The 22832-nt window shown below is 47.5% G+C and overlaps 1 protein-coding gene across 1 annotated transcript in view; it reads right to left on the bottom strand.

The window, feature by feature from the left end:
• GRK3 (G protein-coupled receptor kinase 3) overlaps window positions 1-22832 on the bottom strand; it is a 72913-nt gene that overhangs the window by 21362 nt on the left and 28719 nt on the right. Inside the window, exons 3-9 of the mRNA XM_082491731.1 lie at window positions 13016-13089; window positions 8095-8196; window positions 6754-6828; window positions 5168-5229; window positions 3981-4032; window positions 3225-3316; window positions 339-438 (exon numbers count right to left, since the gene is read on the bottom strand). Coding sequence (XP_082347857.1) covers window positions 339-438; window positions 3225-3316; window positions 3981-4032; window positions 5168-5229; window positions 6754-6828; window positions 8095-8196; window positions 13016-13089 — 557 coding nt within the window. The remainder of the gene's footprint in view (window positions 1-338; window positions 439-3224; window positions 3317-3980; window positions 4033-5167; window positions 5230-6753; window positions 6829-8094; window positions 8197-13015; window positions 13090-22832) is intronic.

Below are 22832 nucleotides of genomic sequence, written 5' to 3'. Positions count from 1 at the left end.
AAATACTTGAAAAAGAAATATTTAAAAAAAGAGAAAGGGAAGGGGAGAAAGAAAGGCAAATGGGTTGGGGAGAGATAGAATGAATTACCTAATAAATGGGAACCTCCTCAATCAAACCTCTTTAGCTGAGATACTGATTTCTGCAAGCACCCAAACTGAAAAGCCAACTTCCTTCTCCATTCTTATTTCAGACACAGTGCTAGAATCAGGGGGAAGGTTCCGGGGGGGTTTTAACTTCTGCATGTCACACAACTGAATTGATGGAATATGTATTATACATAACAGCTTATATGTAATATGAAAGAAAAAAAAAAGAATAACGAATCAATGATACTTACTCCTGTACTGACAAGAGACAGCATAATTCTTTCATTTAAGGCTAATGTTTCTCCTTGCTTCATCTTGATTCTCTTCTTATCTAAACATTTCATTGCATACCTGAAAATATTAACTGTTCAGAAAAAGCACCAGAAAAAAGTTCCTCGTATACTCAGTATAATTCACTAGCCGTTACGCCATGCATATTTACAGTGTCCTGTAAGCAACTTCTTTAAAGACTTAAACCCAGTACTAAAAACATCATTACATTACTAAACAAGAAAACCTCCAAAATCTCACAGAATTAAAACATTTTCAAGAGAAGCCTCCTAGCAGAGAAATGTGCTTTAACAAATAATTCTATGTCCAAACAACCACAGTGACATAGGAATTACATATCATACATTCATTTCTTAATACCTACAAGAAAGGATTTGCAGTTTGAATTAAATAACAGAGACTCTGTTACGGTTCCATTTAATTCTAACGGTTTCAGCTCTACCAGGAAAGTAATATCTTGAACACATGCTGAGTTTTACGTGCTTTTTTTTTTAAGTTTTCTTTCTACTCAAAAAAAGGTCAGATATACAGAAGAAAGCTTTTTTTAATCTTCTACCATCTGTATTGCACAAATTAATAAAATTTTGCTCGAAAAAGTGTTACCCTAACAACCACCGACCAAGAGCAGGGTATAATAGAGTCTGGGCATTTTTTCAAGACGTTAGGTGAGCCTACTATTAGACAACAGCTCAGAAGGCCACGTGTGTTCCTCCACAGCAGATTTCGAGACATGGGCAACCATGGGGTTTTTAGGCCACTGGTTTTAAAATACGTTCTGGAAAACACTGTGTTACAGCACTGCATCAATGCTCATCAACTGCCTACACCGGGACAGCTCCGTACAGAACCAGGGCCTCGTGTCACCTTCCCTTTGCGCGCCCTAAAAAAGCCACGTCATTCCTTGCCGTGCATGTCTTGTGAGTGGGGGAAGAGTGAGCGTGAGCACACTGGAATTTTACATTTCCAAAACAAGGGCTATATTCACAGCACGTGCTCTTGCTGAGGGGTCGGTAAACGATGACTGTAAGTAACATTCCACGTGCTCCCCTTCGTTTATGCTTTGCCATCGCCGACCAAAGGGAATGAGTGGGGCCGTTTAAGGCTGATGGAAATCAAGGATCTCAGTCTTACATGGAGCTGCGTGCTCAAAACGCACTGCTACCCCCGCCCCCCTCCGGACTGCTTTCTGCATCGTACTTCTGGCCCCTATTTAGACATCCCTGAAGGAGGTGATGTGAAAGAAGCCTCAGGTGTATCTTTGTGGGTTAGTGAAACACCGATGGCAGTTACCTTGGAGGGGTGGCTTCCCACGCTCCTTGCAGGCAGTACATGCAGCAGAGGCAGCCATCTAGAGTGGACGGGATCTGGATTAGGGATGGGTAAACAGGTTTGGATTAAGAAAGAACTAAACCAAACCTCTACCCAGAAACTGAACCTAATCTAAAGTTTTGCTTCAAATTTGAAGGAGGTTGGTTTTTCCCACATTTCACTTCCCTTTACTCTATTTATATCTGATAAAAACTGCCCTTCGCTTCCCTCGCTAGTCCCAAGGCTTATCCACCTCCTGCCAGAGCGAAACTCAGGCATGAAAACGACTGGGAATCTGAGAACTACCTCTTGGGGGTGGACGTCTACCTAGTGCAGCTCAGGCTAAATAAAACATTTATTTTGTACATGGACAAAATAATGAATTGTACATGAACAAAAAAGGACCAAAGCGAGAATAAAACCAGTATTGTTAGTAGTGGTATTAATAGAAATCCTTAAGGCCACTGCAAAAATACTGAGCATGATAGCAACATGAAGATGTCTTCCACTTGTTAACAGCTCAGAAGTTGATTATGACCAAGGACGCCAAGCACACACAACTGCCAGCGAAACCAGCTGTAACTGCAGAGACTCGGCACTTTGAACGCCTCACGCTTACTCAGAAGAGAAATGCTATGGATGGTCCCTGGACTAAAATTGTCAAAAGAAAAGCAAGATGAAAGGGGAGGGTAGGGTGTAAATAAATAAATAAATAGATAGATATTGAGGACAAGTTGTTACATCAATGCCCAGACGTTCAAAACAGGACGTAATGGGACAATTATGCCTAGAGACTGAAATCTGCTGATTAGGGAAAGTGTGCAAACGGTAAGACCAGAAAAAGAAAAAAACCAGACAGGGTTGATCCTGGAGCTCCCACCGAGAGCTCTGTTAAACAGAAGTTCAACACTGGAACTATATTATTCCAAACGTAAGGAAGGATCACTGCTTTCTCCAGTGAAACGTGCTCAGCAGGGCAGAAACGTATGCAATCACGCAAGTCTCGAATACCACAGTCAGAATGTGCCCAGGCACGACCCGACAGGCTGCAGAGCCCCGAGGTGGTGTTCCCGGGTCACCCTCCGACCCCGCGCCAGCACCAGCGACGTGCCGCACGGCGCTGCGAGGAGAGCGACCTCCAGCAGAGGAGAGGTGACGCCTCACACAACCACCACGATGTCCACTAGAACATCGCTCTGCACCGTCAGGCTCTGATCCAGGAAAACATTTAAGCACATACTTAATTTTAAACGCATGTGCGGTCCCCATTCATTTTGACAAGACCATTTAAACGAAGGACGTGCTTACGAGCTCTGCTAGACTGCAGCCCCACTGCATGGCACGGAACAGCATCAAGTGTCACACCCAGCTTAAAGATGATCCGGAAATCAGAACCTCTTGGGTTAAAATTTAATTACAAAGAACTATACAGTAATGCAACACCGCTTTCCAGTGATTTTGTAAGAAATGACTGGAAGCATTTCCTTACTAGTTCAGAGCTTACAATTACCTCTAAAATAAAGTGTGTCCATACTCACATTTTTCCAGTGTCTGCTTTTCTGCAGCCGTACACTTCACCAAATCCCCCTCTTCCTATTATTCTATGTACACTAAAATCATTCATGGTCAGCTGTAAATGAAAAAAAAAAAAAAACCAAAAAAACAACAGAACAAAACCAGACTTCATTTTTCAGTACTAAAAAGCTTACTGTAAAAACATCTAAATAACCTATTAATGCGTTAAGATATTTAATTATTGTAATTCATAAAGCATTTATTGCTTTGCAAAAAGGAGCTCCTCGCTGTTTACATCTCAAGGTACTTGCAAGCGCTACAGTCTGAAGTACAAACAAGAGGAATGAGACTGTTGCTGCCGAAGACGGACAGTCTCCTTCAGAACGCGGTCTGCAGAGAGGAGGGCTATTCCTGCGGGCAAAGCCGTAAAAGAGCAGCGCAGAGGGCCAAAAGCAGAGGCCGAGGTATGGGGTGCCGGGGACAACGTCAGAACCCTCTGGGGAAAAGGGGACAGACGGCGGCCGGGGCTGACACAGAGACGCAGTTCTGGCAGCTCAGTTTCTTTCAGCCATTATAAAAGCCAAAAAGCTATTAAAGCGAGACGGGCAGAAGGGCCGGCCGGAAAGGAGGGTTAGGACTGTACGCCCAGGGAGGGAAGAGCGGATCAGTAACGTTCACCGTACTCTCTAATAAGGCCTTTTCAGAAGCGGTATTCAAAACTGAACATTTCCCTTCCTGTATCAGCCTTTGACAAGATAAACATACTTGTAAGTACTTACATGAATATTTAGTTCTACATTTTTCCATTGACAGAATCTAGTAAACTTGTCACTGTAGAAAAAGAAGTTTAAAAGTTGTCTGAGACTACTGTGTAAAGAATTACCGAAAACATCAAGATTCTGCTATTTAAAACAAAGTTTGCGCTAGGGTGTGTTGTGATATTTATTAATTGACAGCCTTCCTTTCACACAACTGTAATCTTACCCCCCCCCCCAAGAAAAACAATTACTAGGCAGCGCACACTTTATATTTTACATCCTTGTAAGAGAAAGATACCAGATAACCTTATCCCTGTAACTGCAAGTGCTGAGTATGTCCTCACATCTCTCTCAGACGGTTTTTAATTTTTAAAAACAACTAAGTTTGGAACTAACAAACATTTAAATTACATAAAGAGAAAGATAATTATAAGAAAATAGAGGCGGCTCGATTTGTGTTAATGAACCTCCGTATACCCGAAGGAACATTTTAAACTCATTTCTCCTTAAAACAGGAAAAACATCAATAATACCACAAGCTGTTGCCAAAAAAAAAAAAAAAAGTTTCTTAATTCTACATAAATAATTAAGTATTTATTTTCGGAGTAAGAAATAATAGTTCTACGGAGGCATTTTTCCCAGTGTCTCGGTTTGAGTGCAGAACACCACCGCAGCGTTTTACACGGTGCGTTTGGCCGAGGCCGGGGAGCGCCACGCTCCGCCGACCCCGCGGGCGCCGGCAGCTCGTTAGGGTGCCGCGGGCTGCCCTGCTGCGCGAGGGCCATGCCTTCGGCTCCTTACGGGACCTCTTCTGCTTAACTGCAAGGTGTCCAGATACACACCTTGTCTGGGTCTTCCAGTCACACGCAAGAGCTGGTTACTCAGGAGCACATCCCACAAGAAGGCAGTTCCGCAGATTTAAACCTTTAAGGTTTAAACTTTTTTAAACTTTAAGCTCAAACTGCAATCTGTTATTACTGCTACACGGAGCAACAGAAAAATCTCTCATCTTGACAATTTTTTCACGTGTACATCCTGACATTAATCATGATACATGACAAAGCTGGTCATTTGCAGAAGCTTGCTGGTAATACACTATTAATTAAATGAAGTTTACTTAACATCTTTAGCCTTATTTTACAGCACTACTTAAGGCAGCTGGCTTCCTGCTACATTAGGTAGAAAGTTCAGATATGTCACGGTCATACCTTTCCATAAATTTCTGAAATATTTTTCCTCGGAGACTATCACAAATTTCTTCTATATATGGCTAAAAAAGGGTCAAGAAACACAGTTAGTATTTAAGCGTACAATAAACTGTTTCTGCAATACTACCCATTACACACACCTCATGTTGCCCTCCGCAACTACAGCATTTGCTGCGTTCTCCTGGAAGAAGCCTCCATGAAGCATTTAAGCTCCATTTAGCTTTTGGAACACGAGCTGGTGCCCTAAAGTCAAACATAGAACATTTTCATGAGCTAGCAAACCTTAAATGTTTGCCTCGGGGGGGGGCACACAAATCCTGTGCAGGGCACCTGCCTGCGGAGAACACAGCTGACAAAACCATGTCAGTACAGTTCTTCTTCAAATAGGCTGAAATAAAGTACACGGTCACTCCTGTGGAGTCCGCACTTCCCCGAGCCGTTGCCACGCTTCAGCTTTTTGGCGCTTCTCTCCCCCCTGTCCTTACTAAGAGACCCGCACCTTCGGTTCGCCAGTGACTTTTTCGGGGGAAATACTTTCTCCTGATGCGCGCTGGCACGCAGCGACCTCGAACCCCAACCCCATTAGCGGCGAGATGTAACTCAAGCAAGGGAGTTACCAATTTGCCAGTTCATCTAATTGCGACATTAAAAACAGTTCACTGAGCAGTAAGAAAAATCAAGCAGGGGCAATCTTCACGTTCTTGCAATATGTAAAAAAAATGCAAGATTTACATCAAAGACATTTAAGCTTATAAGCTGCCGTGATTGATGAGGCTCATTACGTGCACATCCACAGCGGTTTCATGCACCTGGCTATAAAAGTTAGCATATATCTGAACTTCTTGTCTTGTGTCAATGCACATCAGAGCTGTAACAATACAATAAATATTCCATTCCTCATTATTTTCGTAAGTAAATAACAACACAAAAGATGTGTCGTTTCGCAAACGAGCCAGGATACCATTTATTTTTATATTCAAATGGCGGATATGCAAATCCCATACGTCCTTTTAACAATTCAGAATTTTAGAAAGTTTAAAACACCACCATAATTTTAATGGTGCAGAAACTCAGCTTTAGAAAGGTAACTTTTGACTGGATTTGGTCTTGTGGAGAGACAGAAAAACACAGGAGATGGCACAAACGCGTAATTCCACACCATCATCAACTAGGAATTAATACACCTTACAAATAAAGGCAAAATGTTTTCAAAGATTCCACATTACTGAAACATCAAGGCAATTTCTCCACTCTGCAGTTTGGTTTATCCTGACAGGATGTACATCTTCATGACGCAAAGTGATTTCCTCTAAATTATTTAATGGCTTAAAATTACATAAATTTAAAAACTCTTCTGCTCATATACCAAGGTACAGTTTGCTTTCATAAACGTGCTTTAAAATATTTTAGATAAGAATAGTAATTTGTAATTTTTCTTTGACTTAGAAAAGCATTCTAATATCGCTATTACAGCAAAGAATATGTTCCAGTACCGTTTTATTCCATCTCTCTACATAATAGGCACAGAGTCACTTAACGTCAAAGAAGCGCAGAAAACGTGAACATTCAGACTGTCTCAACCTCACCTGAAAAAGGCTGGCGGGCACTTGTTTCTTGGCTAAATGTGTTTGTACGTGGTCTACAGCTTGTTTTGAGAAAGGCTTTTGAAAAAGAAGAAGAAAGATTTCAAACAGCTGGAAACGTCAGAAGCTTCATTTAAAGTTTACGGCATTGTTGGTCTTTTAAGCATAGGAAAAATACACACGCTTCAGAATGAACGCACTGCAGCCCCCCACGACACGACTGCCAAACACGGAGATCCACCCACCCAGTAAACTCAGAATTCTAAAGCGGGAAGGCCGGAGAGGGGAAGATGAGGAGGAGGGAGGTGAAGATAAAGGGGCCGGATGGTGCTCCTTGAACGCACTAATGAAAAATCCCATAGACGGGGACAGGTCCAGAGACAGAAGTGGACACGGACTTTTTAGCAGTAGACTTCTACTGTTAGAAGTAGAATGGACTTTTTAGCACTACAGAACCAGTCACGCACGCTTCGCAAAATTTACTTCAACCCTTCTCCCGCAGAACCACTCCACGAGGGTAAAGCGCCCTGCAAATTCTTCTTTAAAATAAGAGCAAATGAGACTTAAATACAGCTCAATGGGCCAAAACTTCAGCTGGAGGAAACGTGCGATTTCATTGACTTGAACGAAGCCGCATCTGTCACAACGCGGCTCCACGCTTTTAACTTACCGTGTTGCAGCTAAAAAGCGGATTGGCCCTAGTACGGTAGGAAAGACTGCTTTACGACCAAACTAATAACAATAATAATAATTAAAAAATCCTCGTGTGATCATTTTCAGACAAAATCTCAAACTTTACTCTGCGCTTCCAGAGACACCGAAGTTCAGCACCCAAACTGTCCCGCGGAGCCCCCGGCAACTCACATCTCTTTGTGGTTTTGGGGGCAGGGTTGTTGCTGGGCTGGAGGGGGTTGATTAATGTGTATATATGTGCGTGTATATATACACACAAACTGCACTCATCATCGTTTAAAACAGAGATTTAGTTTAAAGAAATATAAACCAGATAAATCTCCAAATATTTCTTTTGTGTACCACCAAGTTTAATAAAAATTGGCACACATCACCAATCGTTACATCTGATTGCTGAAAAAAAAAAAAAACCAAAAACAAAGCAAAAAGTACGCTGAATTCATGAATTCAGCCAAACTCAGTCCCACAGACTGCAAACGGAAATCCACAGCACTATGAGTATTTGTAGTAACAATTCCTCCAGCAATAGTCTTTAATTGTTCTCTGAATGAAACAGCGGTTAGTTTTGAAATAGCAGTTATTCTGAATTATGGCTGCTGTCAAGCTACTCAAGTAAGGCAAAGAGCAGAGTGAAATTTGGGTGATACACACGTGTGAACAGGAGAGGAGCTCCTTCATTATGTACGTGTCATAAATCTGTCGACTTCGGGTCATGCGCTCATCCTCAGAATCCAGTTTCTCGTATTCTTTTATCTGCAACACAAGAGAGAAGGATGCATTAGGTGAGCACACTTCTAATGACTTTTCACTCAACTTAGTAAAAACAAGACTTTGGCTGAAGTTTTATTTTAATTTATCATTTTCTTAATTAACACGAAGGGAAACCACCTGCAATACCATAGGTATAGATGACCTTTGACTTCCCTCCCATCTTTTTATGCAAGGAAACCGACTTGATTAAAATTTCTACGAAGCTTTGTTTTCCAAGCTGTGAAAAGGACTGAGCTAAAGCAGCGTGTCTTCCTCCGCCTCCACGTGGGAGGCGCAGAAGGCGCCTGCGGGAGGGGAGCGGTCCCGGCACGCGGAGCGCGAGATGCGCACAGCGGTATTACTCAGGGTTCCCTTCCTCTGCTCAGCTCAGGGACGGAGAGCACCGCCCCCGCTCCTCTGACACTCAAGAGCGTTGACCCCTCGCTCAGATTATTTGGCTCGATGCTCTGGACTACCCGCAGCACACCGACACGGGCCCCTTGCCGAGCCCCCGGGCCAGCAGAAGAGCTGCAGTATCACACAGGCAGCGGAGGCATCGCCCGGTGACAGCCCCCGGTGCGCCCGAGCCTCCCGCTCCAGCGCCGTCACAGCGCGTTGAGTACGGGTGTCCGAGCGAGAATGTTGAGCACCTTTCAAAATGTTCACACAGTTCAGCCGCACGTTGGATTTGAATCCTAAAGATGGTTAGAAAGACGGTTTCACAAAATATACCAAGTTTCTTCAGGTGTGACAGAGGAGGTCGGCGTGTCCCAGCAGCAGCAACCCCACTCGGTTTGTGTACAGAGCAAAACCTGATAACCGGCTCCAGAAAAAAACCCAAACTCATCAAGTCCAAGGGTCCTTTGGAGCGCATTTAGGGAAAGAGCTCTTCCAGGACTGGCGGAATGTAAAAACTGTACAAGATCTTTAGGGCCAAGTCTCAGCTCTCCTTGCTGGACCTTCCCGGCATCAGCCCATGAGGTCCCAGGGTCTGGACAAATGGAAGTGTGCGGACGAGCTTGGGAGCCCTGCACCTACTCGGATCTCATCCAGTGCCCGTCTGAGAAGGAACAGGCCACCTCAGCGTCTCCTCCTCCCCGGGCAGGGAGGACACGCCGCTTCCAGGGACACGCACGGCTCCGCCGCTCCTGCCAGCCGTGCTTCAACAGCAAGAGCAGCACCAGGGGTAACAGAAGGCACATCGTTGAGGACTTATAAACCTAAGGATTTTTTTAAAAAAAAGTGGTTTGCCTCTGTGTCACAATATACTTTTTCTTTTATCCTCCCTTCAGAGGCTGCTCCTTTCACAGGATGAGCTGCACTTCACGGCCCTTGCCCGGGTCTCCGCGTGACAAACGCAGACCAATCGATCTCTGAAGGTGGAACGCCGTAATTAAACTGGGTATTTTTTCTAGCTGTAGTCCTCTTGTTTGCTGACTATGATAAGGCAACAGTTCCACCACGATCTGCCATCTGTGACTACTTCCCCCTTGGTACCAATTTATAATTAAAACGATTCAAAACATCTTTGCCAAAGAAACATTTTTTAATTAATGCAATGCCGCAAAATAATTAGAAGTACAGGAGAAAGCCCGATGCATATCATATTGTCTTACCTGAATGCAACCTCCTGCCCTTCAACATCTATTTTATTAACCCCTCTAAGAGCACCCAAAGCGGAGGGGTCTCTCGCCGCAGCCCCCAGCCACGCTGGCACCAGCTCAGCGTCTCTCCCACCTGCCTTTGCAGTGGGCTTTGTAACCAAAGTCCCTCGGTTTCGTAAAGCTTTGGAGAAAAGGACAGCAGGTGACAGTGGGATGGAGTGCTCCCTCAGCAAGTCTGCTGATGAGACCGAGCTGTGTGACGCCGTGGGCGCGCTGGAGGGGAGGGACGCCATCCAGAGGGACCGGGACAGGCGGGAGAGGTGGGCTGGTGTGAACCTCATGAAGTTCAACCAGGCCAAGTGCAAGGTCCTGCACGTGGGTGGGGGCAATCCCAAGCACAAATGCAGGCTTGGGTGGAGGATGGATGGAGAGCAGCCCTGGGGAGAAGGCCCTGGGGGTGCTGAGTGACGAGAAGCTCACCATGAGCCGGCAATGGGCGATGGCAGCCCACAAAGCCACCCGCATCCTGGGCTGCATCCCCAGCAGTGTGGCCAGCAGGGCGAGGGGGGGATTCTGCCCCTCTGCTCTGCTCTGGGGAGACCCCACCTGGAGTACTGCATCCAGCTCCGGAGCCCCCAACACAGGAAAGACATGGACCTGCCGGAGTGGGGCCAGAGGAGGTCCCAGAGATGCTGGTGTCCCTGCCCAGGGCAGGGGGTGGCACTGGATGGTCTTCAAGGTCCCTTCCCACCCAGACCATTCTATGACTCTATGACAGAAGTGCCCATCGGGGACACATCCCCAGGCAGCTCAGCCCGCTCCCCCCGCCAGGAGAACCCCCTCCCAACAGGCTGCCCCACGCCTCTCATCACACAGGTGATGCGATGGGACACCTCTACTGTGATCGCATTTAACATACACGCCTGACATTCACAAGCTCATTTCACATGCTTATCAAATAGAACATTACTGTACCACGCCAAAAAACCACAGCGACAGGCAGAGCTCAGACTGTCCCCGTTCGTAAGCGTAACGCGGCTCTGCCCGCAGCAGCTTCGCAGTATCGCTCCCGACCCCGAGATAATGGCCGGTGTCATCAGGCACTTCAGCGCTGCCCTGGCAAACTGCGGCTCACCTCACAAAAAGTGTCTGACAAAGTATCTTTTCAAAAACCAAAATCAGAATGCATTAGTTTTCAAGCAGCCAGAAGTTCTTTTTCTTTTTTTTTTCTTTTTGAAACCGATCCAGATGAATCACTCATCCAGTTAAATGCTTGATCGTGACTTAAGCTGCAGTAATATGAAATCCCTGGAGCACAGAGCTCTTCTACATCAAGCGGTTTTTAATGTAGCAATGTACTCAAAATTATTCTACATGTAATAAATGCAGTAAGTAAATCAAATATACATAAAAAAAAGAAAAGCTTCTGAATCCAGGATGTCACCGAAGAAAACGCAATGAACCTCTCCTTAAATAGCTTTAATGGGATTTTTCGAAAAGTACATGACAAAGCACTTAAATTCTTTTTAGGCAACACTTCGCTAATAACCTAAAAATACAATTTCAAATTGTTTCAGAGATAAAGAGGCAGCTAAAAATATCTTGCTAAACAATCTGCTACAACATGCCTTTTTGATTACTTATGACAGTGATATCTTCAGTACATAAAAAGATGAAAACGATAGAAAAAGACTCTTCTTTTATTGACAGCGAGTACCTAATTTGAGTGGGGGAACTGCATATCGCTAAGGATTTATCTCCAAACTGATAACCGGCTTAGCCTATTTTGTGCTGTTAACCCACTAGCAAGAAAAATTTTAAATCGGCAGCTTAAGAGTAATCCAGACAAAAGGTTACCCCAGGCTGCGGGTCTAATTAATACTGAGCAACACGGGCTGCATTTTAAGAGCACGTGTGCATGTTTCAACTGAAACCACCACCTCCGAGAGGATTAACTGCAGGGGTATATTTAGAGCGTCACACGTATAACTAGGAACGAACGGAGCGCTACGACCCCTCCGGTTTCGCGAGCGGCGCGGGCAGAAGCGCCGAGGGGCGCCGTGGGCCCGGGAGGGCCGGGGAGGACAGCAGGCGCTCCTCCGAGGGCGCCATCCTTCTGGCCGCACGCCGGCCTCGGGCACCACGTCTCTCAGCTGCTCCCGTGACTGCCTCCTGCCAACGGAGCACACCTGCCCTCAGCCATCTCAAGCCCCTCTCGCACCGCTCTCCGGAGGATCCTCCGGCAGTGCCAACGGGGTTCTCCCGCAGCCACTCGAATCCGCTGCCGTAACTCCACTGAGAGGTGGTGAACGGTACTTACTTTAACTTCATCCCCGTTTCGTAGCAGAACTGAGCTTCACAAGTGGAGATCAAAAGCTTATCCCGTTCCTCAAGAACACATCTGGCTTAACTTACGGTATCGGAGATATTTAACAATAGAGACTGAGATTTCAGTTTCTTACTCATTTCTTACGAATCGTTCCAATGAACCATAGTCAAAGAGCGAACTTACGATAGAAAACATTAATGAACCCAAAGCTGCTTTAGTCTCTGTTAGTGTTCTTCCCCGTTCCACCATTCGCTCAGTGTTTTCCAAGTTACCTTTTGACACATGAACGTGATGAGTGAACATTTGGGTAAGCTGCTGCTCAGGTAACGTCCACTGGTTTGTTTTCAACACATCATGCCTTAAAACTAAACATACTTAACTCTAGAAAGACAAAAGACTGTAACAGTACCTTTTACAATGCTTTGTTAGCTTACGTTTAATAAAAAGACATAGTTCAGTACATGCAAATAAAAGCACCGTCAGAAGTTGAGCGAAGCAGATTTTTCCTGCAAACATTCCATTTTCTAAATCTTAAGTATTTGCCCAGTAAGAGGGCAAAAAAATCCTCTACGCCACTCATAAAATACGCTGTGAGAGTACTGTAGCAGATTACCAACTTGATTAAATAGTTACACTGCTATTTTTAAGTCTCTGGAACTTGTTCAAAACGACAGCTTCGTCCCTTTCAGATGCAAAGGTTACTACATAAAATACTGTCTCTTGTGAAGAGCCAACCGTTCCACTACGAGGTGGGGAGGAGCGAGAGGACGGGGCACCCGCGCACGCCTCTCCCTCCCCTCAGCATCCCCGGCCCCAGGGGCAGCGGCGGCACGGCCTCCCTCCCCTCACCGCCCCCCGCAGCCCCACCGCGCCGCCAACCGCCGCTTACCTCTTCGTAAAACTTCAGCTGAGGAACAGCTTCATCGATCTCGTTCATGCAATAGTCTTTAAAAAGCAAAAATCCTGGAAAGAAAAAAGATTAAAAAAAAAAAAAAATCAGTAAAGATGTATTATTACTATGGTAACTTGTGAAAAGGGATACAAAACCGCCCAGGTAACATCAGGGGTTGTACATACCTGTGTGGGCATCCCTAATTGCCGCGGCTTAGCGATACTGATTATCAAGGGGCTCTACAGCACTCTGAACAGAAAAGGATGGGGACCCTCACTCACCTCCCATAGGTGTACTAAGCATATTCCAATTTCTACCTGCCGTGAATTTTATGAGATGTTTACGTAATGCACCAAAATATAGAATCAGAGAATCACAGAATGGTTTGGGTTGGAGGGACCTTGAAGACCACCCAGTGCCCCCCCCTGCCCCGGGCAGGGACACCCCCCCCCAGCCCAGGGTGCTCCCAGCCCCGTCCAACCCGGCCTTGAGCACCTCCAGGGATGGGGCAGCCACAGCTCCTCGGGGCACCCTGCGCCAGGGGCTCACCGCCCGCAAGGGGAAGAATTTCCTCTTGATATCTCATCTCAATCTCCCCTCTTCCAGTTTGAAGCCATTCCCCCTCCTCCCATCACTCCATGCCCTTGGAAAAAGTCCCTCCCCAGCTCTCCTGGAGCCCCTTTAGGCACTGGAAGGGGCTCTGAGGTCTCCCCGGAGCCTTCTCTTCTCCAGGCTGACCCCCCCCACCTCTCCCAGCCTGTCCTCCCAGCAGAGGGGCTCCAGCCCTCCCAGTATCTCCAGGGCCTCCTGGACCCGCTGGGATACTTCTGAATGGGAATATCTCATTCCTTTTGACGGATCAGATTTTCTTTTTTTCAGAGGAAAAACTACTTACTACTCACATGGTTTGGTTTTCTGAAACAGATTTACCTACTTTTCCTTGATAAACAGCAACCCCTTCTGCTTTCTAATTTTAGAATTACTGGTTGATGTTACCTCTCATAGGTTTTATAGCACAATAAATTACATGAGCGTCTTTACAGTTCCTTTGCAAGCATGACCTCTGCAGCCTGCTGATGAGTATTTTCCATTATACGCATTTTAACGCCTCCCCTCATGGAAGCACCATCTCTTCCATCCGGCTGAGCTGGTACCTGCTGCCCTTTTACTTTACATGGCATCCGCTGCCACGTCTGGGTTATCTGCAAGGCCCTCAGAGCTGGAAACCAACCCGCTTTCGGGTTGCTCATTGCAGCGGGCAATGCCTTGCCTTACTCAGACTTACCGCGTGCTTACTGAAATCACACCCAGCTTCGGGAGGTAAGACCGCAGAGGCGTAAACTAAAAGGGCAGAGCGAGGAAGGGAGGGCAGAGCAGGTAACTCCAGGGCTGGCGCTGGCTGGGAACCGCTCCAGCCCGCTCCCTGCTGCACTCCTCTCCCAACAGCGCAGCGCATCAGGATATCACACACCCCTTTGCAACTTAAAAAAAAAAAAAAAATATATGTATATATACAAGAGACCTATTTTTTTAAGGAAAATGTAATTGTAATTTGAACTTATAGCAAAATTCTATTACCAAAAAAAGCAGCGCATCACTGGACGCTCAACTAAGAAATAATACAACCACCTACAACATCTCATGTTTTCCAGAGTACACTGTCTTTAAAAAAAACACAAACCCCACTTCATGTGCTACACGGTAATTTCATCGCCGTGCGTACAGGAGAGCATTTCCCTGTCAGCTGCGAAGGTCGTGTCCTCTCAACTCACCACCACCTCACTTCAGCACAGACCGAAATCAGAAAAAACCCACCAATTACTCAGAAGCAAAAGCATTAGTGACAGCGGACAAAGCAATACCCATCAGGCAAACAAAAACTTTAATTTATGTATAAACGAGTATCAGCTTCTCAGTAGCCTCTCAGGCGATAACTGGGTCCCCAGTCAAATTTCCTGTCGGAAGAGCCCGTTTCCCTGTCCCCCCCGGATTCAGTTGGTCACCATCAGAATTCCAGAAGAGGGATTCCAACCAGACAACTCCTATACTTCGCTCAGCTCATTTAGCTGATGAGGATGATCTTGCGAAGATTATACAAACTGAGTTTTACTGAGTTTTGTTCTCTAAATAAGGACAGAAATCGAATTACGAGCCTCTCTGATGAGATCCTCCAAACTTTGTAATTCTTCTCAACAAAAAGGATCATTCTTGAAATATTTTATAAACAAATGGGCTTCCTTGAAAACAAACCAACCAACCCACCCCAAGTTTTCTATTCCTTAAAAGCAATTTGCAGTTCAAGTGGGGTTTTGATTTCTCTCTTTTTTTTATTTTTTTTTTTTTTTAAGGGCTTGTCTTAGTTCCTCTTTTACTGGAGATACTGTTAACAAGTTGCCTTCCCGCACTGCAGAGGAGACAGGAGGGGAGCAGCCCCGGGGATGCCCACACCCCGCAGGACGGAGGGGGCTCCCAGCCACCCACCGAAGCCCGGGCGGCTCTGTCACAGCGGGGGACACAGACTGTCCCCACCGCTGCCAACCGGCAGCCAAAGCCGCCCGAAGAGCGCACCTCTTCGCCCGTTCCCCCGCCGGCGCGGCCAACGCGGCACAAAGCCGGTGCTGAGAACAAAACCCGCCGGAGCCCAACCCGGAGCCGGAGCTCATGACCTCCTCCTCCTTTACACGTGGCGGAAACAGCAGCAGCAGCAGCAGCAAAATAACGCTGAATGGACTGAACTTTTCGTTTGGACAATGAACCAAAGAAGATTACAGTCATGTAATTAAGAGGCTGAAGAGTGGCACAAACAGCAATGAACGCAGTGAAAGAAAAATCCCTGGCGCGGCCCCAGCTACTGGCTGGTTCCCAAAAAAACCCACAAACAAAACAAAACAAAACAAAACAAAACAAAAAAAACCCAACAAAACACAAAGACAACTGTGGGAGGAGTGTGAAAATATACCAACGCACATTTTCAACAACGCCGTGCCAAACACTCTAGCCCCGTTTATTATTTTCCAAAGTTTTTAATTTAATTATGGCAGAGAAAGGAAAGGTTGACAAGCCCGGAGGCGGCGGAGCAGGAGCCGGCCGGCGCTGCCCGCCTCCCGCAGCCCGCGCCCCACCACGGCCCCGGCCCAGACTGCGCCGCCGGGCACAAGCCCACGGACACCCAAACCAAGGGGTCAGACATTCTGAATATACTCGTGACAGCTTATGGCCACGTCAACCAGTACTGCGAAAACGCTGCCGGTCAGGTCCCAGCGAAGATGAGCAGAATTTTAACAACAGCAGCATTTTAAAATGCACGAATAAAAATAAACAATTCAAAAATACTGCAGTAAAATAAATGACAGTGTGAAACATCTGGGCAGCATCATCTCAGCATTACAGGCGGGGAGAGGTGGGGGGGTCAGCCTGGGGAAGAGACGGCTCTGGGGAGACCTCAGAGCCCCTTCCAGTGCCTAAAGGGGCTCCAGCAGAGCTGGGGAGGGACTCTGGGTCAGGGAGGGGAGCCATGGGATGAGGGGAAATGGCTTCAAACTGGAAGAGGGGAGATTGAGATGAGATATTGGGAAGGAATTCTTCCCCGTGCGGGCGGTGAGCCCCTGGCGCAGGGTGCCCCGAGGAGCTGTGGCTGCCCCATCCCTGGAGGTGCTCAAGGCCGGGTTGGACGGGGCTGGGAGCGACCTGGGCTGGGGGGGGTGTCCCTGCCCGGGGCTGGGGGGGAACTGGGTGGTCTTCAAGGTCCCTTCCAACCCAAACCATTCGATGATTCTACGACCTCCTCTCCATGAAGTTACTGATGTTGTAACCGTCCACGAGGAGGAGGCCCGAGACACGGGCAAGCCTGCTGCAGACAAAACCGTTGGGTGGTTCTTCACCCCGAAGAGCAGCAGGGCAGCGGGGAGAAGACGGAGGGGGACAGGGCGTCCCCTCGGCCCCAGCGGCGGCACCGCACACAGGCACAGCCGTGTTCGGTACAGCAGGAGGTCACGCAGAAATTCTTTCATAGCCAGAAAAATGATTACAATCTTAATAGTAATTTTTGTAAGTTGCAGGAGAGGGGAAAAAAAAAATACAACACTTGCAAAGGTCAGTAGCACCCAAGCAGAACATTATTCTCACACTTAGGGAGTGTTTAACACATAAATCAGAGCATCAGCTTTCATCAACCATTCACCATTGTCCTTTCAGGAAAGAAAAAAAAAAAAAAAAAACAAACCAAAAAACATTCCCTGTTAAGAAATGCTGTTTGACACCAGTTAAGTTGAAATAAAAAGACATTTCAAGTTTCCTCTGAAGAACCTGTAGACTGGGAGCGTTTATGTATGTATATTAAGATATACTGTATACATACATGCAGCTTATACCGCATCAAAAAAGCGGGATTTCACCCAAACAACTTCCCTTGACAGAAGGGTTTCGAGCATTATTTTTTAAAAGATATGCTCTAACCAGACCATAAGAAGGATTATGTACCATAAGCTTTCCAAGCATCAGTTCACAACGCTGGACACGCGCTGCTCTGCCCGTACCAGCCTGCTCCATCCCACCAGTTTTCCCCGTGCCTGTCAGTGCGGCCCCATACCTTACAGCTGCAACCTATGGATTTTGAACACCTCCAGGAATACATTTCTAACGACCGTGTGACGCTGCCTGCACCCGCCACTGAAACACCATCTGGTGGCTCCAGCACTGGAAAAATACTCCAGAGGTGGGAGCGGAGAGCCACCTGCCGAATTCCTTACCGCCGCTGCGGGTCCCGTGCGGGATGGAGCCGTGCCGGCCGCCTCCGGTGAAGGCTCCGGGCGCCGCGGCAGCCCGCTCCCCACGCCGCCCTGGGGACCGAGCTTCCTCCCCACCGCCGCGTTTTACACCCGATATTGACAAGAATCAGATTCTTGCGGAGTTTTTAAGTCCATCCAAATGCTGGGCCGGCACCAGGCGACCCCACGTGCTGCTCTTAAAATTATTAGCGACACAGACATCAGAGAAAAATTTGCGGGTGTCCAGCACAACCTTTTCCTTCAGCAGGTTGTATCTGGGGAAGGATGAGCCGAGGGATGGAGATATTTTTAATTAATTAGGAATCTCATGAGTAACGAGATTCTTTTTTTCCCCACTTGCCTCCTGAAAACGGGGGGGAAAGGTGTCAACTCGGGCATTTTCTCTGTCAAAATGACGGTCACGTCAGGCGGCAAAACACATCCCTCCTCGCCCTGCCCGGAGGGAGAGCGGCTCTTCGCGCAGGACGGCTGCGGCGGCGTCCCACGGCCGCGCTGGGAAGCGGCGGGAGGAGGCGAACGGCTGCCGCGGTGCCGGGAGGTCTGCAGGAAAGCTCTGTTCCCAGGGATGATTGATCTGAGGCTGATGGTTAAGGACAAGGAATGAAGACGGATCTGGGGACTGTAAGAGACTCTCGCGGAGCCTGGAGGACAGAGATGGGAAGGAAAAATCTTTGGGGAAGCCAAGAAACAAAACCAGATTGCCAAGTGATGAGAGCGGTTCTTAGTGACTTGTAATTACTTCACTAAAGATTTACGACAGAGGAAAAGAGAGTCAGAATCTCCACTACCAGTCCAGAGTATTGCTCGAAAGGATCTAAATCTCCAAAGGATTAAGAAAAATCCAAAAGATTTTGTGGGTAAATTCTTCATTTAAGAAGTCCCGTTCCCTGATTTTTATCTTTTTTTTTTTTTTTTTTTGAATGATTGGCCTTAAACAATTAGCGCTCTCACAGCACAGATGCAAACACACTACTCCTCCCTCTTCTTGCGCTCCCGGCTCTCTGACCGCGCGACCCACCTCCCCACGTGTCACTGCAGCTGAAATATTTCCACTGTCCTGAATTCAAACAAATCCAATTACAGCTTCATGTTCTCCACACTGGAAGTGTTTCTGTTTCAACCACCCGTTGTATCACCGGATTCCGCACTTCCACTGCAGCATAAAGGAAATCTCTTCTTCTACCGATGTTCTTAGATTGAGTGAAAAATTATTATCCAGAAACCACAGCTCTCGGATAATGGCAAAACTAATTGACAGACGCAGCATTGAATAAGTGACAGTAGTTTTAAGAAGTTCAGGGAGAATTGACGAAAAGCACAATAAGCACAGTTAACTACACACAGAAAAATAAGACCAAGAACAGAAAGCAGGAATTAAAAAAATGATAGCGTTAAGTAACAGATAAAAGGAACCAGCAATTATTTATGAAATAAAGATGCTGACAGCTTTTGCTTTAAAGATTTCTTCTTCTATATTATATAATATCTGCAACAACCAGATCACTGGGTGTTAAGGGGAAAAAAAGAAAATATTTTCTGAAAGCTTTTCCTGGTTAACAGCAAAGTGACGGATGATATCAATTATACATGCAGCCCCCAGCTCCAAGCCTTTTTGTGGCCAACGCTGGACAGCTAAGTTTGCCAAATGCCATTAACTGCACTAACTCCAACTACCGAGACACAATGTCTGCCCAGGAGGGATCAAGACGACCCCGGAGGTTTGCAGCTCAGCCCTAACCGGCCCCTGACCACCAGGTACGGATGGGGAGATGCGGAGAGCGGGTGAGCTCCAGGGGACCGGGGCGAGAAAGGCTGAGCCCGCTGGAGCGATGGGGCCGTTCCCAGAGCTCGTCCCCGGCCGCACACGGTCCCTTTCACCAGCCTGGAGGGGACGAGGCAAGGGAATTCAGTTAACCCATCTCTTTTTAAAAAGAACATAATTTGAACTAAATATAGAAGTAAAAAGCATGTTTTTCCAACGTGATTTCAGTACATTTGCATGAAACCCTGACTCCTAGAATCACAGAATCGTTATGGCTGGAAAAGACCTTCACGATCATCAAGTCCAACCGTTATCTAACTCCACCGGGCGCACTTCTAACCCACGTCCCTGAGCACCCTATCTAGATGGCTTTTAAATACATCCAAGGGTGGCGATTCAAGCCCTTCCCGGGGCAGCCTGCTCCAGTCTTTGATAGCCCTTTCAGTGTGGAAGTCGGCCCTTAACTCAGCAGCACCCCCCCACCCCACGCCTGACCCAGGAAGACCTGACTTCCATTCCCCCAGCTCTGCGCTGCCCCGGGCCAGGCTCGGGCAGAGGGCAGGAACGCGGCTGGTCACCAGCCTACGCCCTTCTGCCCAGCCTGGCCCGGCCGCCGGCACCACGCTTACAAGCCGGTTATGGATTATACTGTTTTATTAGCCCGAGCAGCCTCCCGCACCACTTCTCGCTTCCACGCGTGTTCCCACGCAGCCCACGCCACCCTTCTCCCACCACACGGCCGGCGGGTACCCACGGCTCCGTGCCCGTTCCCCACCAGCCCGCAGCTCTTCCCAGGCGATCCCGGGCTGGAAGGTTTATCCATTTAACACACGCCACCCGTGAGATGCTGAATTCACACCTCTGTGGCTGCCCTGGGGGGATGCGAGCCCAGTGCTCCGCAGCAAGACTGATGCCCACGGGCTGTATCCATTTTGAAGCCTCCCCAAAACATCCTCCCAGCATGGGACTGCCCAGCGCTACTGGGACCGACAGAACTGGGCACCGCTTGGCCAACACAGAACACTTAAAAGCCACCTCTTTGTTAGCACTCTTCTTTTTAAAAAAAGAAAGAAAAAAAAAAGAAGTAAAACCTGCAATATAGAACCTTTCTCTTGCAGTTTTAATAAAGAAATGCCGCGCTCGGCCAGGACGGCTCTGCCACCGCTGGCCAAGGGACAGCTTCTGGAGCCAGGCTGCCAGCCAGGCAGAGGGACGCGCGCCGGCCTTCTGCCTCCTCCTGCCGTCGAAAGGTCACCTCTGCATTCCAAACACCATGTCTTGATCTTCACGAGAATGTCAATTAACTGAGAGCGTGGGATAGTAATAAAAAAAAAAATAAAAATTAATGAGGAACTCCATAATAAAACAAACCTCGGCCAAAACTGCTCATCTAATTCTAACTGGACTTTTATTAGTATTTGATTCAAATACCCTTTTAACAGGAGTAAATAAAAATCTTATTAAAACAAACAGAAGTGACTAGGTAAGGCAGCAGAGCTAAAAATAGACACGCTTAGCCCTGATACAAGTATTCACAATGTCACTGATTGAAAGGAAGCTGTGTCTATTTACAGCAGACCTGAACGTGGTCCAAAACGCTGATGTAGACTCTTTCTAGTGGGCAAAATAGTAAATTAGAAAACAAACACATCAAGCTGTTTCCAAATCCAAGGTAAACGCGCTGTGTATAAATACAGAATAACGAAAAAAAAAAAAAAAAAGGGGGGGGGCGACATCTGCACCAGAATCAGTCCCAGCGCGGTTCCCGCCGACCGCGGCTAAGAGCTCCGGCTCCCCGGCAGACGGAGCTTCAGCCAACCTTCCCCGCACCAGGCTGGTCGGGAACGCGCGCCGGTGCTCCGCAAACCGTGCGGCACGGGGCTCTGTCCTCACTTCGGGCACTTCAAGGTCTCTGCCCAAAGCCACAAGACCTCCCCTGACCTTTCCGGTCTGGCCGAATTCGGGAAACAGCATGAAGAAGCCGGAGGAGCAGGGCCAGCGGGACACCTGCACGCGGGGCGATCACGCACGCCGCGTCCCCGGAGAAACCTCTTGCGCAGAAGTGCGGAGGAAGCTGCAGGGCGGCGCGCAGAACAGCCACACTCCACCTGCGCGCCACAGGGACACTACCCTATGTCTGCGTTTAAAGCCGGCTGTTGGGTTTTTTAACCCCCTGCCAGAGCCCTCACCCGGAGGCGAGGCTCTGGTACCCCTCCAGGGACGGGTGCGGGTCCGCTGGGGACCAGCCCGGGGCTCTCCCCCACCGTGCGCTGCAGCCCCCGCACAAGAGGGAGCCAGCACCAGAAACACAGGTTCACGCTGGGTTTTTCTGTTGGAAAACTACCGTTCCTCCCAGTGTGCCATCTCCTGTTTTATCCCCTTTGATTTTATTTGCCTCAAGTACTGTACCGAGCCCACCATCGGTACCAATAACGGTCTTAGAACGTTAGGGTTAGAGGTCTATTATTAAACCATATAAAAATTGGAATTCAAACCAGCCTGCAGTTGTCACAGAACCCCCAGTCAAGTTCAAAATCTTGTTCTGCGTGGTAGACGCAGGCAGTTGCCATAGCACAGGATAATTAAGACCCCCTAAAAGCTCCAGAACTGAGAGCGCCACCGATTTCCTTGTTCGGGAACAAAGAGGCTTGCTACTACCAGGGAAAACTCATCTGCGTAGGAACCGCAGCGCCGGCTAGGTACAAAGCCACAAAAATCCTCACAGCCCAGAAGGCACCACAGATTGCACTACTTTTCTTTCCAATTACGAGCTATTTGTCCGTAACCTGTTTTTCCTAATAGAGTCTAATATACGTTCACTTTTCATTATAAATTATACATCATAACAAATTAAAAGGTATCTCTGTGCATAACAAGCAGGGTAAAAGAACGAATTATATTTTACAAGACAGGACTCGCATGCAGTGGTGAGGAGCGCAGAACAATTTCGCCAGAACAGTATCAAACCGAGCTCGCAATCAGTCTGTTAGCTGCCCGGTAGCTTGTTTAACGACGGCTATAAATCATTATATGAAAATAAACTTCGGCTAAAGGGTTCCAAGAGCCTCCAAGGAAAATCCTTATTTCCAGGCGTTATTTTCCACGAGCTTTCCGCCCAGTGGAACCACTCACGCTGGTTAATCCGTGGTCAGCCGTCCTGCCCAGCGCTGGCCCTGCGCGTGCCTCGAAGCCCGCAGGCGCCGGAGCGCTGTGCGGCTCCTCCAGCACACACAGCCCCGACGCGCCGAGGAGTATTCCCAGGGTC

This window comes from Vanellus vanellus (genome assembly GCF_965231255.1).
Source record: "Vanellus vanellus genome assembly, chromosome: 16".
Taxonomy (NCBI): domain Eukaryota; kingdom Metazoa; phylum Chordata; class Aves; order Charadriiformes; family Charadriidae; genus Vanellus; species Vanellus vanellus.
Note: the sequence above shows the minus strand (reverse complement) of the source record. Positions and strands in the feature narration are given on the sequence as shown.